Consider the following 18,365-nt stretch of genomic DNA (forward strand, 5'->3'; position numbering starts at 1 on the left):
ATATATTGTTATATTTTTATTGTTTACATGCATAACTGTATTTATTAAATAAGTAGTTACATTGATATGTAGAACAAGTGCTAAAACGACACTGTCTCTTTAAGAATACTGGCAGTTCACCAGTTCATTGCATATTAAAAAGAGAGTGGAGTCACACAGCTTCTTTATTAGAATTTATTTTTAATTTTTTGTTTTTGATCAACAACTTACTGTAAAGAACAGAAAGGATATTAAAAGAGACATTATTCAATGACAATGGATTGCGTGGATCTCGTCTTTGGACGCACATTCCACAGAATTTTACTCTCTACACGCAGTGAAAGGATCTCGATGCTGAACTTCACATAAATTCAAAGATCGTTTGTGGGATTTTAAGAATGGATATTGGGATCATTCAGTTGAAGATCGCAATTATTTTTAAGTCATACATTTTGTTTGATTGGTTAAACAAAGCAAAATTTCAATTATTTTTACGTACCGTCTGGAACCTGCTTACCCCTGGTTGGGAATCACTGTTTCTGCCCTTGTAGTACCGCATCAAGTAAAATGTCTAAAACAAAGGAAAATATTTCTTATGTAATGCGTATTAAAAACTTCTCTTTTGGATAAGTAATTCAGGTAGCTAGGTATAAGTATGTTGACAATTTAAGTAACTTTCTCAGTAACTTTGCTCTGCCATGACAGTGATTGACCTGAAAGAAGAAAATAAATAACCGTAGAAGCTATAGTGCCCCTTGTGGCAATGCTGAGAATACATTTACTTGTACTTTTAACTAGGACTGTTGATTTAACACGTTAATCCAGTGCGATTAATTGTATTAAATAATAATGAGTTACACAATTAACACAATTAATCATGTCCCCGGACCGTAATACCATCGGAGCAATTCAAGCTTGAAGTACCACTTGCTTTCAACAGGGGACAGTAAGCGACACTCCAGCTGTATAACGAACCACACTCAGGCTTGCTTGACACAAGCAACAGCACAAGATGTTCTTGTGTTCAAACACAGCTGGACGGAGCTCAATTCCAAATGCAGGGATCTCGAGATGTGTTTGTCAAGTTTCAAACTACGTTTAACTTTAACGACCTAAAAGTGCTGTGTTTATGATGCAAGGCACCCAAATTGAGGCATATGTGTATATTGACACATCCTTAGAAAAGCCTTATAATAAATCTATCTCAGAAAAATTTATGAACTCAATTGCAAAATGGATTGCTGTGGACTGTAGGCCAATGATAGGCTTATGTTCAATAAAATGGAAACAATATATATTTATAAACAATATATTGCCTTCTAAAGCCACTTTTTATATTGTGTTATCAATGCTTTACTCGTCTGCCTCAATAATGTAATGCATTTTAATTATTTTAATTATGTTTATAAAATATATAGTATGTATAATTATTAAAATATAATTACTTATTCATTATATATTGAATTATTGTTATTTGGGGGGCTTTCTCTGCAAATATTTATCTATGCGATTAATTGCGATTAATTCAATTAATCAAACGGCATGTCATGTAAATAATTTGATTAAAACATTTTATCAATTGACAGCCCTACTTTTAACACAATACTTTTGTTGCATTGTGAATTGCATTCTGACACATTTCAGAACACATTAAGCAACAACGCATAAAATCGAGCTTGCTTAGCATGAAACCTGTGCACTTGTGTACTTGTGTAAAGTATGCTTTGGCCTGCATAATAGAAAAAAAAGGTAGAACAAAGAGAACATTTGAATGTTTTCGATATTAAACACTATGTCATTCCTCTGCTTCTTTTTCCCAAATTTTGGAATGCAGTTCTGCAACTGGCTTGATGGTGTCATCCTGGTTTTTAGCCTGGAAAATGAAGCAAGTTTTCAGGACTTGTACAAGAATTACAGTGAGCTAAGCGCACATCGTAACATAGTAGAAATCCCCATTATAGCAGTTGGAACACAAGGTAAGAGCTTTATTCGTCCAAAGGGATGTTTTATTGAGTAATATGTTGTTGTGTAAAAACTATGAACAATTTTACTCTCTACAGATAAGATTAGTAGCACTAACGCCCGTGTGATTGAGGACAAGAGAGTGCAACAGCTCTGTATAGATGTGCGCCGTTGTACCTACTATGAGACCTGTGCCACGTACGGACTCAATGTGGACAGAGTTTTTAATGAAAGTTAGTGGCACTAAACATTGTTGCAAAAATAGCACATAACCTCCAAACAGGATGCCAGTGTTTACTGAACAAACTTGTTTCCTCTTTAGTGACCCAGAAGATTGTTGCAGCCAAGAAGCAAGCCGCCCTTCTGGCCTCCTGTAAATCACTCCCAAACTCCCCCAGTCACTCTGGGGCCTCGACTCCATTGTCAGGGCCCGGACAGGTATCAGGCTCATGAGTCTTTATGCTACTTGTGTGAATCTCATGAAAACTGTCAATATTAAACACTGCTAATATGTACGTCATATATAGTCTCTATAGTTATATAGAAAACCCACCCCCTGCCCCCCAAATAAAAATTATATATATATATATATATATATATATATATATATATATATATATATATATATATATATATATATATAAAATATTATATATAATTATTATAAGTAATGATAATTACAGTAATAATACAATCAGTAGAAACTGTTCTGAATTCTCACAATGCAAAAAATCTTTGTCCTAAATAGGCTGAAATGTCTAAATGCAAATATGATTATCTTATTTTTTCTTTTGATTTTAGATTATAATAACTTGGACATTTCAGAATCAGAATCAGCTTTATTGCCAAGTATGCTTACACATACAAGGCGTTTGTCTTGGTGACAGAAGCTTACAGTGCACAAACAATAGAGCAACAAGAATAAAAAAATAGAATAAAAATAAAAAGTGAATAGAAAATATAAGTTTATATAGAAATACACAATAAGACTATATATATGTACAATATACAAATACAAATCGGTTATATACAGAAGCAAGGAAATGTATGACAGAAGAGGTGTGGTATGTTGGATGAATATAAATAGACTAAGCTGTGTATTGCACATAGTTATTGCTCAGTGGGTCAGTTTTAACTGTTCATGAGATGGGTAGCCTGAGGGAAAAAACTGTTCTTGTACCTGACGGTTCTGGTGCTCAGAGCTCTGAAGTGTCGGCCAGAAGGCAACAGTTCATAGAGGTAGTGGGCAGGGTGAGTGGGGTCCAGAGTGATTTTTCCAGCCCTTCACTCTGGAAGTGTACACTTCTTGAAGGGGGGGCAGGGGGCAACCAATAATCCTCTCAGCAGTCCGAACTGTCCTTTGTAGTCTTCTGATGTCCGATTTCTTAGCTGCACCAAACCAGACAGTTATTGAAGTGCAGAGGACAGACTCAGTGACTGCTGAGTAAAACTGTATCAGCAGCGCCTGTGGCAGGTTCAACTTCCTCAACTGATGAAGGAAGTACAACCTCTGCTGGGCCTTTTTCACAGTGGAGTCAATGTGGGTCTCCCACTTCAGGTCCTGTGAGATGGTAGTGCCCAGGAACCTGAATGACTCCACTGCTGCCACAGTGCTGCTTAGAATGGTGAGGGGGGTCAGTGTTGTGGTGTTCCTCCTAAAGTCCACAATCAGCTCCACCGTTTTGAGCATGTTCAGCTCCAGGTTGTTTTGACTGCACCAGTGAGCCAGCCTCTCAACCTCCCTTCTGTATACAGACTCATCGTCATCTTGGATGAGGCTGATGACTGTAGTGTCGTCTGCGAACTCCAGGAGCTTGACAGTGGGGTCCTTGGTGATGCAGTCATTGGTGTAGAGGGAGAAGAGTAGTGGGGAGAGCACACATCCCTGGGGGGCACCAGTGATGATTGCTGATTTCTTTGAGAGATTCACCCCCTTACTGATTTTTATGATTATATTTCTTGTGAAATATTAAGTATGAGAAGGGGTGTAACTATTTGCTCTGACAATGATTTGATTAAATTATGATTCTTTAGTAAATAATGTGAAATCTAAACATTTGTCATGATTTTGTCCATTAGCTTTGAGCATTTTGATATGATTCAGAATGTTACAACTGAAAATACATTAATAATTATATTTCTATTATTTATAATATATATGTTTATAATATATAATATTATATATATATATATATATATATATATATTTGGTTAAAAATATAGATAATACATAGTTTACAGTATTAGTCAAGTCAACCTTTATTTGTAGAGCACATTTAAAAACAACATTATTATAGTAATTATAATCGATTATTAAATTCTATAATCAATGCATACATTTCATTTTCAGACTTATGCATCACACATTTTTACACCCTGACTGCTGATTATTTTCATTGATTGTGAAATTGTTTTTGTCTTCATCATTTTGTCTGTCATTCAACATTCCCCATCCTCTGTCTTGTTTCTCTCTATGTGTCAACATCCTCTCTCAGGCCAGTAATGGGGCTCAGAGTAGCGATTATCCCTCCTCTTTGCCTTCTACCCCTGTCATAAGTCACAAAGACATACGGGGTGGGGTGGGTGGAGACGGGGGCTCGCAACGAAATCCACCCCGACGCCGGACATCTTTATTTGCGGTTAGTTTTTTGATCACAGTACAAAGAGTGTCCAGATAATGCCATTTGGATTATTAACACCTTTGAAACTGGGTGTGCAAAATTTGAGACTGTATGATTCATATTTATATGAATATAGTTGGCCTAATATGTGAAGGATTATAACTAAAGGTGATGTGTGTAATTTATTCGATGTTAAAAATACTTAATATCCAGAGGTGGCTATAAGTGAGCCATTCGTTGGTCGATTCCCCCAAATTCCCATGAAAAACCTTAGAGAGTCAGGGAATTTTACAGTTGTAATTTCCCGGATTGATTGATTGGTTGATAGGAACTTTTGTTACCTAATATACTAATAAAGACCATCCCAAAAATACTCTATAAGCTGGACACAGGAATCAATGGCTTGGTTTGGGGTGGGACTATCTGTTCGTCCAACCATTGAAAGACCAGGGGAGTGTTTGGGAAATCTGTTTAAAACAATAATAATTTTTGCAGTTCCATTCGGTGACATTAGTGGCACAGAAATTTCACACTTCACCTTTAATAGTTTAAGAGTACAACAAACCAGAAATATTATTGTAGCATAACTTTAGTAACACATTTTTTGTGAACTCTGTTTGTCACTCGGATACTCACCTCATCTCATGAGTCACATCTGACTTCCTTCCTTTAACTGTTTTCATGTTCCTTTCATCTGTACTTTATCTATTGCATCTGTTGTTTTAGAACCGTCGTGGGAGTGACTGTGAGAAGAGAGGGTCTGATAGCAGAGGTGACATGAGCAGTCGATCAGCTCCTATCAAACAGGTATGTGCAAGATCTCATGGTTGATTTGAGGAGATAAGGTGAATGCTGTTCTCACCTTCATAGGGCACCATTTGCATAGAACTGGTCACTTAAAATGCAATGTTTTTAAAATATTTATTTTGTTAATTTTATAGTGTTGTGGTTTAATACCATTGTGTTGTAGCTTAATTTTATTGTGTTGTGATTTATTTCCGTTGTGTTGTGATTTATTTCCGTTGTGTTGTGGTTTATTTCTGTTGTGTTTTAGCTTAATTTTATAGTGTTGTGGTTTAATACTATTGTGTTGTAGCTTAATTTTATTTTGTTGTGATTTATTTCCTTGTGTTGTGGTTTATATCTGTTGTGTTGTAGCTTAATTTTATTTTGTTGTGATTTATTTCCATTGTGTTGTGGTTTATTTCTGTTGTGTTTTAGCTTAATTATATAGTGTTGTTTAATACCATTTACATTTACATTTATTCATTTGGCAGACGCTTTTATCCAAAGTGACTTACAAAAGAGGAAAACATAAGCGAATCATCTTAGGAGACAGTGGTATGAAAAGTGTTGTATTACAAAGTTTCACTAGCATCAGAATAGTATTTAAAACAGAATAAAGTACAACAATTTTTTTAATGACTGGTTAAGTGCTCATGGAAAAGATGTGTTTTTAGTCATTTTTTGAAGACAGAGAGTGAGTCAGCTTCACGGATGGAGTTGGGAAGGTCATTCCACCAACGTGGTATGATGAAGCTGAAAGTCCGGGAAAGTGTTTTGGTGCCTCTTTGTGTTGGTACAACAAGGCGACGTTCCTTAGCCGAGCGCAGGCTTCTAGTGGGCGCGTAGCTCTGCATAAATGATTTTAGGTAAGCTGGAGCAGACCCAGTGACTGTTCTGTATGCCAGCATCAAAGCCTTGAATTTGATACGTGCATCAACCAGCAGCCAGTGGATAGAGACAAGGAGTGGTGTAACATGTGCTGTCTTTGGTTCATTAAAGACCAGACGTGCTGCTGCATTCTGGATCATTTGCAGGGGTCTAATTGCACATGCAGGGAGGCCTGCAATGAGAGCGTTACAGTAATCCAGTCTAGTTATGACAAGTGACTGGACATGCAGTTGTTTGTGGCATGTTCAGAGAGGAAGGGTCTTATCTTCCTGATATTGTAGAGTGTAAATCTACATGATCTTGCGGTCTTTGAGATGTGGTCTGTGAAATTTAGTCTGTTGTCGATGGTTACCCCTAGATTTCTGACTGATTTGGAAGGTGTTACTGTAGTTGCACCCAGCTGCACAGTGATGTTGTATTCAACAGCAGGGTTGGCTGGAAAGACAAAGAGTTCGGTCTTGGCTGGGTTGAGTTGTAGGTGGTGCTCCTTCATCCAGGCCGAGATGTCTGCCAGGCAGGCAGAAATTCGAGCAGTCACTGTGGTGTCGTTGGGCTGGAAAGACAAGTAGAGTTGCGTCATCAGCGTAGCAGTGGTAAGAGAAACCATGTGCCTGAATGATGGGTCCCAGTGATGTTGTGTATATAGAGAAGAGAAGTGGCCCAAGCACTGATCCCTGAGGTACCCCAGTAAGTAGCTGATATGGCTTGGATACCTCACCTCTCCAGGCTACCTTGAAGGAACTACCTGAGAGATAGGAGTTAAACCAGTCAAGAACAGTTCCTGTGATGCCCAGCAAGGAGAGGGTAGAGAGTAAGATCTGATGGTTGACTGTGTCAAAGGCTGCAGAAAGGTCCAGCAGAATCAGGACTGATGATCTGGATTTAGCTTTCGCCCATATCAGTGATACCGTTGTGTTGTAGCTTAATTTTTTTTTGCTGTAATTAATTCCGTTGTGTTGTGGTTTATTTCTGTTGTGTTTTAGCTTAATTTTATTGTGTTGTGATTTATTTCTGTTGTGTTGTGGTTTATATCTGTTGTGTTTTAGCTTAATTTTATAGCATTGTGATTTATTTCTGTTGTGTTGTGGTTTATTTCTGTTGTGTTTTAGCTTAATTTTATAGTGTTGTGATTTATTTCTGTTGTGTTGTGGTTTATATCTGTTGTGTTGTAGCTCAATTTTATTTTGTTGTGATTTATTTCCGTTGTGTTGTGGTTTATATCTGTTGTGTTGTAGCTTAATTTTATTGTGTTGTGATTTATTTCCGTTGTGTTGTGGTTTATATCTGTTGTGTTTTAGCTTAATTTTATTTTGTTGTGATTTATTTCTGTTGTGTTGTGGTTTATATCTGTTGTGTTGTAGCTTAATTTTATAGTGTTGTGGTTTAATACCATTGTGTTGTAACTTAATTTTATTTTGTTGTGATTTATTTCCATTATGTTGTGGTTTATATCTGTTGTGTTGTAGCTTAATTTTATAGTGTTGTGATTTATATCCGTTATGTTGTGGATTCATTTATTTGTGTTGTGGTTTAATACCGTTGTGTTGTAGCCACTGATATATAAATGAACTGGATCGCTGACACAATTTTAAACTGTCAGCAGAAGGTGAAGCCACCGGAAGTGTTTGAGCGGCCATCTTAGTATGCCCAACCTCTCATAGAGCATCAATGACTGACAGGAGAAAACACCCCCGTTTCACCATCTCCGACCTGCAGATAAGACAGTTGCATTTTGCCCTCTAGTGACAATCATGTTTAATGTTTGATTTGCTTGTTATGGATAATATTCGTTACAAGGGAGAAGATATATTCGGATCGCGATGTCAGAGCATACACCTATCAGTGCAGCACAATGATCACCAAAGGAAGTGGGAAGTAGGAAATGCTGTAATATCTGCTTGTTTAGGGTGACAATACATCCTTACCCCTGAAAGGGACTTTAAAAAAGTCAGACTGGAATTTCTAAATCACCTTAAATGCCCGGAATTTGCTTTTTTCACATTGAAGTGCTCTCTGTAGTCAGTTTAATTCATTGTCCTCCAGTCGAACCCGTATCAGTTTAATTTTAACCAGCTTTGCTTTGCTTGACTCCCACAGTCTCAGCGCCTGCTGCGTGTGTGATAGAGAGAGAGTGCACACTTAGGGCCGTAGCAAAGAATTCTGGGCCCCCTGACTATATATTGCTCTGGGTCCCTTTTCTCTTAAAATAATACGGTTTCAAATTTGTTGAGGGCCTCCTGGACCTTTGGGCCCCTAGAATCGTTACCACCTTTCACCCCATTGGCTACGGCCCTGCGCGCGCTCTTATTCAAGTGACTGCGAGAACAAGGCACTTTTTGATAAAAACATAAAACAAATAACTCTGAACAAACACTTGGATTATCACAATAAATAAGTCTGAACATGTCTGTTTGTATCTTACCTCAGTTTCAGTGAACTTGTTTAAATTCTGATCTGTTCACTGATGAAGTTTGTTAGAGGTGGATACTGTTTCATATAGATATACATTACTTGCTCGGGCTTTCAAGAAACTGGAAAAATTCCCGACTTTAAATAAATAAATAATTACATGTGTAGGACGTTTGCATTGTAGGGATGTACATGCTGATTTAAGATATAAAATTGGTGATTGAATGACTAATGTTTACTCACTGAAATGAGATGATTTCCTATTAAGTAAGTAAGGACATTGGAACGTTTGGGCATAGCAATATGGTGGCGCAGTGGCTTCACTGATATGATGTCATGAGCAATCCCGTTTATATATATATATATATATATATATATATATATATATATATATATATATATATATATATATATATATATTAGTGGTTGTAGCTTAATTGTATTCTGTTGTGATTTATATCTATTGTGTTGTGGTTTATTTCCGTTGTGTTGTAACTTATAGTTGTGGTTTATATCTGTTGTGTTGTAACTTATAGTTGTGATTTATATCCGTTATGCTGTAGCTTATAGTTGTGGTTTATATCCGTTATGCTGTAGCTTATAGTTGTAGTTTATATCCGTTATGCTGTAGCTTATAGTTGTAGTTTATATCCGTTATGCTGTAGCTTATAGTTGTGGTTTATAACCGTTATGCTGTAGCTTATAGTTGTGGTTTATATCCATTGTGTTGTAGCTAATAGTTGTGGTTTATTTCTGTTGTGTTGTAGCTTAGTTGTGGTTTATATACGTTGTGTTGTAGCTTATAGTTGCGGTTTATATCCGTTGTGTTGTAGCTTATAGTTGTGGTTTATAACCGTTATGTTGTAGCTTATAGTTGTGGTTTATATCCGTTATGTTGTAACTAATAGTTGTGGTTTATAACCGTTGTGTTGTAGCTTATAGTTGTGGTTTATATCCATTATGTTGCAGCTTATAGTATAGGTGGTTTATATCCGTTATGTTGTAGCTTATAGTTGTGGTTTATAACCGTTATGTTGTAGCTTATAGTTGTGGATTATAACCGTTATGTTGTAGTTAATAGTTGTGGTTTATAACTGTTGTAGCTTATAGTTGTGGTTTATAACCGTTATGTTGTAGCTTATAGTTTTGGTTTATAACTGTTGTAGCTTATAGTTGTGGTTTATATCCATTATGTTGTAGCTTATAGTTGTGGTTTATATCCGTTATGTTGTAGCTTATAGTTGTGGTTTATAACTGTTGTAGCTTATAGTTGTGGTTTATATTCGTTATGTTGTAGCTTATAGTTGTGGTTTATATCCGTTATGTTGTAGCTTATAGTTGTGGTTTATTTCCGTTATGTTGTAGCTTATAGTTGTGGTTTATATCCATTATGTTGTAGCTTATAGTTGTGGTTTATATCCGTTATGTTGTAGCTTATAGTTGTGGTTTATAACTGTTGTGTTGTAGCTTATAGTTGTGGTTTATAACCGTTGTAGCTTATAGTTGTGGTTTATAACCGTTATGTTGTAGCTTATAGTTGTGGTTTATATCCCTTATGTTGTAGCTTATAGTTGTGGATTATAACCGTTGTAGCTTATAGTTGTGGTTTATAACCGTTATGTTGTAGCTTATAGTTGTGGTTTATATCCCTTATGTTGTAGCTTATAGTTGTGGTTTATTTCCGTTGTGTTGTAGCTTATAGTTGTGGTTTATAACCGTTGTAGCTTATAGTTGTGGTTTATATCCATTATGTTGTAGCTTATAGTTGTGGTTTATATCCGTTATGTTGTAGCTTATAGTTGTGGTTTATAACCGTTATTTTGTAGCTTATAGTTGTGGTTTATAACCGTTGTGTTGTTGCTTAGTTGTGGTTTATATCCGTTGTGTTGTAGCTTATAGTTGTTGTTTATATCCGTTGTGTTGTAGCTTATAGTTGTGGTTTACAACCGTTATGTTGTAGCTTATAGTTGTGGTTTATATACGTTGTGTTGTAGCTTATAGTTGTGGTTTACAACCGTTATGTTGTAGCTTATAGTTGTAGTTTATATCCATTATGTTGTGGCTTATAGTTGTGGTTTATATCCGTTATGTTGTAGCTTATAGTTATGGTTTATAACCATTACGTTGTAGCTAATAGTTGTGGTTTGTAACCATTATGTTGTAGCTTATAGTTGTGGTTTATATCCGTTATGTTGTAGCTTATACTTGTGGTTTATAACCGTTGTAGCTTATAGTTGTGGATTATAACCATTACGTTGTAGCTAATAGTTGTGGTTTGTAACCATTATGTTGTAGCTTATAGTTGTGGTTTATATCGGTTATGTTGTAGCTTATAGTTGTGGTTTATAACCGTTATGTTGTAGCTTATAGTTGTGGTTTATAACCGTTATGTTGTAGCTTATAGTTTGGTTTATAACCGTTATGTTGTAGCTTAATTTAGTTGTGTTGTGGTTTATTTCCATTGTGTTGTAGCTTATAGTTGTGGTTTATATCTGTTGTGTTGTATCTTATAGTTGTGGTTTATACAGTATCTGTTGTGTTGTAGCTTCATTTAGATGTGTTGTGGTTTATAACCATTGTGTTGTAGCTTATAGTTGTGGTTTGTAACCATTATGTTGTAGCTTATAGTTGTGGTTTATAACCATTATGTTGTAGCTTATAGTTGTGGGTTATATCTGTTGTGTTGTTGCTTCATTTAGTTGTGTTGTGGTTTATTTCCGTTGTGTTGTAACTTATAGTTGTGGTTTATATCTGTTGTGTTGTATCTTATAGTTGTGGTTTATACAGTATCTGTTGTGTTGTAGCTTCATTTAGATGTGTTGTGGTTTATAACCATTGTGTTGTAGCTTATAGTTGTGGTTTATTTCCATTGTGTTGTAGCTTATAGTTGTGGTTTATAACCATTATGTTGTAGCTTATAGTTGTGGGTTATATCTGTTGTGTTGTTGCTTCATTTAGTTGTGTTGTGGTTTATTTCCGTTGTGTTGTAACTTATAGTTGTGGTTTATAACAGTTATGTTGTAGCTTATAGTTGTGGTTTATAACAGTTATGCTGTAACTTATAGTTGTGGTTTATAACAGTTATGTTATAGCTTATAGTTGTGGTTTATAACAGTTATGCTGTAGCTTATAGTTGTGGTTTATAACAGTTATGCTGTAACTTATAGTTGTGGTTTATAACAGTTATGTTATAGCTTATAGTTGTGGTTTATAACAGTTATGCTGTAGCTTATAGTTGTGGTTTATAACAGTTATGTTGTAGCTTATAGTTGTGGTTTATAACAGTTATGCTGTAGCTTATAGTTGTGGTTTATAACAGTTATGTTGTAGCTTATAGTTGTGGTTTATAACAGTTATGCTGTAGCTTATAGTTGTGGTTTATAACAGTTATGTTGTAGCTTCATTTAGTTGTGTTGTGTTTTATTTCCGTTGTGTTGTAACTTACAGTTGTGGTTTATAACGGTTATGTTGTAGCTTCATTTAGTTGTGTTGTGGTTTATTTCCGTTGTGTTGTAACTTATAGTTGTGGTTTATAACAGTTATGTTGTAGCTTATAGTTGTGGGTTATATCTGTTGTGTTGTTGCTTCATTTAGTTGTGTTGTGGTTTATTTCCTTTGTGTTGTAACTTATAGTTGTGGTTTATAACAGTTATGTTGTAGCTTATAGTTGTGGTTTATTACAGTTATGTTGTAGCTTATAGTTGTGGGTTATATCTGTTGTGTTGTTGCTTCATTTAGTTGTGTTGTGGTTTATTTCCTTTGTGTTGTAACTTATAGTTGTGGTTTATAACAGTTATGTTGTAACTTATAGTTGTGGTTTATTTCCAGTGTGTTGTAGCTTAATAGTATTGTTTTGTGGATTAATACTTTTGTGTTGTAGCTTAATTGTTTTATTTTGTGGTTTTATACTGTTGTGTTGAAGCTTAATTTGATTGTGTTGTGGTTTAATATTTTTGTGTTGTAGTTTAAATTGATTGTGTTGTGGTAATTACTGTTGTGTTGTGGCTTTATTTAATTGTGTCGTGGTTAATTAATATTGTGTTGTAGCTTCATTATGACTTTATTTGTGGTTTACAGTATTATCGTTGTGCTTTATTTCTTTGTGTTGTGGTTTATTTCTGTTGTGTTCTAGCTTAATTTTATTGTGTTGTGGTTTACAGTATTTTCATTGTGTTGTCTCATTTCTTTGTGGCTTATTTCCATTGTGTTGTAGCTTCATGTTATTGTGTTGTGTTTTATTTATTTCCGTTGTATCAGAGCTTAATTTTATTGTGTTGTGGTTTATTTTCATTGTGTTTTAGCTTAATTTTATTGTGTTGTGGTTTATATCCATTGTGTTGTGGCTACATTTCATTTTGTTGTGGTTTATTTCTATTGTGTTGTAGCTTAATGTGATTGTTTTGTGGTTTATATCTGTTGTCTTGTGGCTTCATTTTGTTGTGTTGTGGTTTATTTCCATTGTGTTGTAGTTTAATTTTATTGTGATATTTAATATTTAATTACTGTTGTATTGTGGCTTTATTTAATTGTATTGTGGTTTACAGTATTTTAATTGTGTCGTGTCTTTATTTCATTGTGTTGTAGTTTATTTTTGTTGTTTTGGAGCTTAATGTTATTGTGTTTTAATTTATTTTCATTGTGTATTCCAGTTTTGTTTGCTTTGCTACACTCTTAAAGATTTTCTCGTCAAAAAACAGTAAAGAACTGGCAGCAGGGTTGCCAGCATGTTACTGTAAAATTAACAGTGTCTTGCTGTTGCTGAAATTAACAGCTAGATACTGTTTTTATAAGTTATACAACTGTAATTTAGCAGCATATAGCTGTCAAAGTACATACTATCTACTGTTGTTGAAATTAACATCTATGTTCCCAGCATGCACTGTGGCATGAAGAAATTACTTCAATTTTTTACTATTTACAATTTTGACAATGTTTTTGTTGTAGTCTAAGTTACTTGTATTTTAATGTTCAGCTTTTACTTTTTTACGTAAACGTATGTTTGTTAATTGTCACCATCGTTGCGTTTTGTATGTTTGTATGTATTCTGTATGTCTTGATAATAACTCTAGTTAGGCTGTAGGTTCATCAAAAACATTGAACACTCAGTATGCTGATATCATTTTGCTGAAATAACCTTCACTGTTTTTGCTTTTATGTTTTTATGTGTAATGCATCACTATTGCCACATATATTGCCATTTGCAAGGTAGGATCAGGTATTCAGTCTGACCTTAGGTTTTGTCTTACAAGTAGCACAGTGTAACAAAGAACACTAATCACCATATAATGGTGACTTCAAACAAAACACTATTGATATAAAAACAACAACACTAATTAAACTAAGATCTCTATTAAGTCTGAACAAAAACTTTTGTACGTTTTTTTTTTTTTTTTTTTACAGTTTTTTTAGCCGCAATGCATTGCCTAAGCATACATCCTTATTCAAGCGTAAAGGCTTATGGGTATAAGATTTTTTTTTTATTTTTTTTATTTTTTTTTTTATAAAACATACACTGTTCAATCCTGGCAAAATTGTACATTTAATATGTACATTGCTTCAAATGTTTTTTTATTTTTTTATTATTTGACTTCTCATTAGACAGACAAGTGAAGGCTGATGTGAGATGATAAAGAACAGAGGTGTTGGTCAGAAACATTATGAACACTAACCATGTGCCACAAACTAACATTTTCATGGGGGGTGGGGGTGTTAAAATATACGTTTCAAAATGTCACTATAGCTTTCACCAAGATGATATCACCATTTTAAATGTACATTTTCCCCAAATGCCTTGCATAGAACAGCTATTTACCATAAAACTAGTCACTTCACAGTGAGCCTGCTCTTGATCTCCCAGAATGCAACATTTTTAACAGCAAACTACTGTATTTAAGAATCACAGTAGATTGCTGTAGGAATCTGGCCATAAATTTACAGCAGTTTTTTACAGTGTAATTTAGTTGTGTTGTGCACTTCTGGGCTACTGTATTTTCTGCTATATTTATTTTAAATAAAAGCCATGTGGTTTGATATTTTGTTATATAATGCAAAGACATTTTTAAGTGTGTCTTTACAGTCCAAAAACTATTTGTTGTCACTTTACATTTAAATAAATCATACCATGCATTTTTTATTTGTTTTGCTTCATTAGGGGACTTTGTGGAAACGTAGTGAACGCTCTTTAAACAAGGAATGGAAAAAAAAATATGTTACACTGTCAAACAGCGGCATGCTGACGTATCATTCGAATTTAAATGTAAGTATCACTTTTATCAAATATACACTGTTTTCATCAGCGCATTTGTGCATTCGATGAATTTGCAAGATTAGAAGATATTTCCAAAACCTTTCAATATGAAAAGCTTGAATGTACTGCTGTTTCTGCCTTAACCATAGAAGATTAGGAAAAACAAAAGAGCTCTTCATGAGTCGGGTCTGATTGTAATTTGTATATTCTGTATATAATTATGTGATTACAGGAGTATTTGCAGAATGCTCAAGGAAAAGAGATGGATTTATTGCGAGTAACAGTAAAGGTGCCAGGAAAACGTCTTCATCGGGCAGCTACTCCTGGTGGTCCGTCCCCTGGTCCTACTCTTGTTCATATGCCCGGGGTTAATGGACTTAGCAAAGACAAGCAGCCATCTGAAGGGGGCACCTCATGTAAGTGAAAACATAGGTTTTATTTAAGGAATAGTTCACTCGGAAAATTGTCTCATCATTTACTCACCCCAGGGGCGGATCTACCGGAGTGGCAAATGGTGGCAAATGCCACCCTAAGAAAATGCATTGCCACCCCATCTGCCACCCAGTATAAGTATACAAATGTATAAAATGTAAATGTAAGATGTTGACATTGTGCAGGGGTTTATTATGTCGAACTGCCTCAACTCTCATCGGACACGCACAAATGACTACACAGACTGATCGTGTGATTGAATACAGTGGCACCCAACGATAACAATATGATACTTCTTTTAAATTGATTTTCTTGGGATAAAATGGGTCATTTAAAAATTTTTTTTAGTCATAATTCAAGTCATTATTTTTTTATGCTTACCCTTCCAAAAATTAATTATGGTTTCACTACAGTAACTATAGTTTAACCATGGGATTTAGTTAAACCATAGTTACCACACAGTTAACCATGGTTACTACTACAATATTACTGTAGTAAAACCATGGTTTCAGCCCCCAATAAAAACATGGTTACTACAATATAACTTTAGGAAAACCATGGTTAACTATTTTTTAATGACTTATTAACAACAATTATAAGAAATAAGAAATGTCACCTTTAGATATGTTGTTATTTTAGAGTGAATTTACTCAAGAAGCAGTGCTGTAGTAGTGTCTGAAGAGGTGGTCACACTGTGAATTTTGAAAAACACATGCACCCGGTCTCTAAAATTAATTTACATTTATATACAGTACATACTGTATGTAAAATTGGGACTGTTGTAATTATAGTCCCACATAAACGTACAAAATGTATATTAGGGTAAGTTTCTTGCTGGCATGGTGTAGAGTACACTACTAAGAACCATGGTATGGTGACCTGATGTTAAATATGTATTTAAATTAATACGTGTCATTAATGTTCCTTTTATTAGGCTACTTTTAAAATTGTTAATACTGTTAAGTATTGTAGCTAATATGAGTGTAGTAATGTTCATATTAACACGTTATCTTCTATTACCATATACTGTATAGCCTACATAAAAATGAATGGTTATTTGTTTTATTTGTGTACTATTATGTACTTTTCTGTGTATAGTGAAATTGTTTTCCTACTTAGAAATATAAATTGAAATTATTTGATATCATGGGAAAAAGGCACCATAAACAGCAGTAAATGTCACAAAAAAGAGCATCAAAAACTAGCACGGGTGCAATAACATGCAGTATTTTCACAAAGTTTAATTGCATAAGTTAAATTTAAATGTATATTATATATATATTTACGTTTTGCAGGGTAAAAAATTTACAGTGCAAATTATGGTTACTCCAGGGATGCTTGTGCATCAGAAGCTGGAAATGTCCCGCCCCTTACTGAAACGGAAAATATGATTGGTTAGCAAGTATCCAATCGAGTCTGAAATGAACGTTCTGATTGGTGGATCAGCTCAGACGGACTGAGTTGTCATCAGTTGTGCTCCCACAGCTCCGTGCACGTTTAGAGAGAATCTCTGTACACTTTAAAAATATATATATGTGTATATATATATATATATATGTATATATATATATATATATATATATATATATATACACAGTATATATACACAATTGACTGTGAGTTCCGGTTCAAAAGACTACTCATACGTATCATCACTTATTTCAGGTGGACATACCCAAAATCCTATGAAAGATAGGTGGGCCTACGGCATATGCCTGTGTATGCCCTAGACTACACTACTGTCCAGAAGCTGTTTCTCTGATTTTCTATTATTACCTCTACAAGGCACTGATCCCCCTTGTTTGAATGAGCCTTGTGCTGGCGCAAATGCTTGTCTGCTTGTGTCTTTAAGCATGCATGTTAAAATGAGCAGAAGAAGAAATAGCTTTCATCAGGTATGTGTATAATCCAGATGAAACATTTCCAGTTTTGGGTAGGAGTTTCTGTTTCATCTGATCTGTGTATGTTTTGATTGCCGATCCAGTGCTGGAATGAGTTATTTTGAATTTTATGATAAGTGTTCGTTGTGGCTGTTATCAGTGTCGTTTAGTGTCAGTAGTTTTTTCTGCAGCTCACGCTCTTTTCCGGGAAATAAAAAAGTGAAATATGAACCCCATTGTGATTGCCTTCTGGGCCGTATTGTTTGTGTGCATGTAGAGCGTGTGTTTTATCTTTATCTCTCTCTCTATCTCTCTTAATCGCTCTCAGGTGTGGGGTATCCAGGGGAGCACCGGTGTGCATTGTGTTTCCTCTCTATATAAACTGAGTGTTTCATGGCTGGGTTGTGTGATGGGAGACGGGTGTTTGTGAACTGTGCCATCTCCGTCACCAATACTCAGCGGCGCAGATTCCCGCTGCTGGTGCGGAGAGTTTGTGGTTGTCGCTGTCTGAATTTCGGAGTTCGCTGTTTTTTCATATACAGAACTGCCAATAAATGTGTCTGTGTTTGCGCTACTCTCGTTTCTCCGCATCTTTTATTGCATTTTATTTTTAAAGTGTAACACCCATCAACTGACGTACAGATGCAATCTTGTTTTATTAAAATAAAAAGTTATATTTGGGTGAATTTGAATCCAAAACCTCTAAAAACTAGACGCAAAAAGTTCTGCAAAACACAGATCAATCAGTCATGTTCTTGATCAAAGTGCTGATCTATGTATTCATCTACTGACTAACAAAATCCCAAGACTGATAATGGCAGATGTAGAGAGGAAATTACCATATTATGTTAAATATCTATTTGAGCATTTGAATCAGTCATTAAGAATGACTGTTTATCAAAATAGGTGATTTAAAAGAATCTTTATTGTGCATAAAATAATTAATATTCATGAGTTTCGCAGCACAGTTTTCCTAGTTTATTTTTATTTAGAACTAACTTTGTGGCCACCCTCTTGCCACCCCATCAAAAAATGTCTAAATCCGCCCCTGACTCACGCTCCTGCCATCCCAGATATGCATGACTTTCTTTATTCTGCTGAACACAAATGAAGATTTTTAGAAGAATATCTCAGCTTTTATGGTCCTCACAATGCAAGTGA

General features: G+C 35.0%; 1 protein-coding gene across 5 annotated transcripts in view; it reads left to right on the forward strand.

The window, feature by feature from the left end:
* The window catches only part of agap2 (ArfGAP with GTPase domain, ankyrin repeat and PH domain 2), a 41,123-nt gene that overhangs the window by 13,607 nt on the left and 9,151 nt on the right, over positions 1 to 18,365 (forward strand). For 4 of the 5 annotated variants that reach the window (XM_051662834.1, XM_051662835.1, XM_051662836.1 and 1 more), the window contains exons 5-11: positions 1,814 to 1,955; positions 2,040 to 2,174; positions 2,264 to 2,379; positions 4,437 to 4,580; positions 5,289 to 5,369; positions 14,797 to 14,901; positions 15,125 to 15,308. In XM_051662834.1, coding sequence (XP_051518794.1) covers positions 1,814 to 1,955; positions 2,040 to 2,174; positions 2,264 to 2,379; positions 4,437 to 4,580; positions 5,289 to 5,369; positions 14,797 to 14,901; positions 15,125 to 15,308 — 907 coding nt within the window. The remainder of the gene's footprint in view (positions 1 to 1,813; positions 1,956 to 2,039; positions 2,175 to 2,263; positions 2,380 to 4,436; positions 4,581 to 5,288; positions 5,370 to 14,796; positions 14,902 to 15,124; positions 15,309 to 18,365) is intronic. The other variant, XM_051662837.1, reaches the window with a different exon arrangement.

Source organism: Myxocyprinus asiaticus, chromosome 29, assembly GCF_019703515.2.
Source record: "Myxocyprinus asiaticus isolate MX2 ecotype Aquarium Trade chromosome 29, UBuf_Myxa_2, whole genome shotgun sequence".
Taxonomy (NCBI): Eukaryota; Metazoa; Chordata; class Actinopteri; order Cypriniformes; family Catostomidae; genus Myxocyprinus; species Myxocyprinus asiaticus.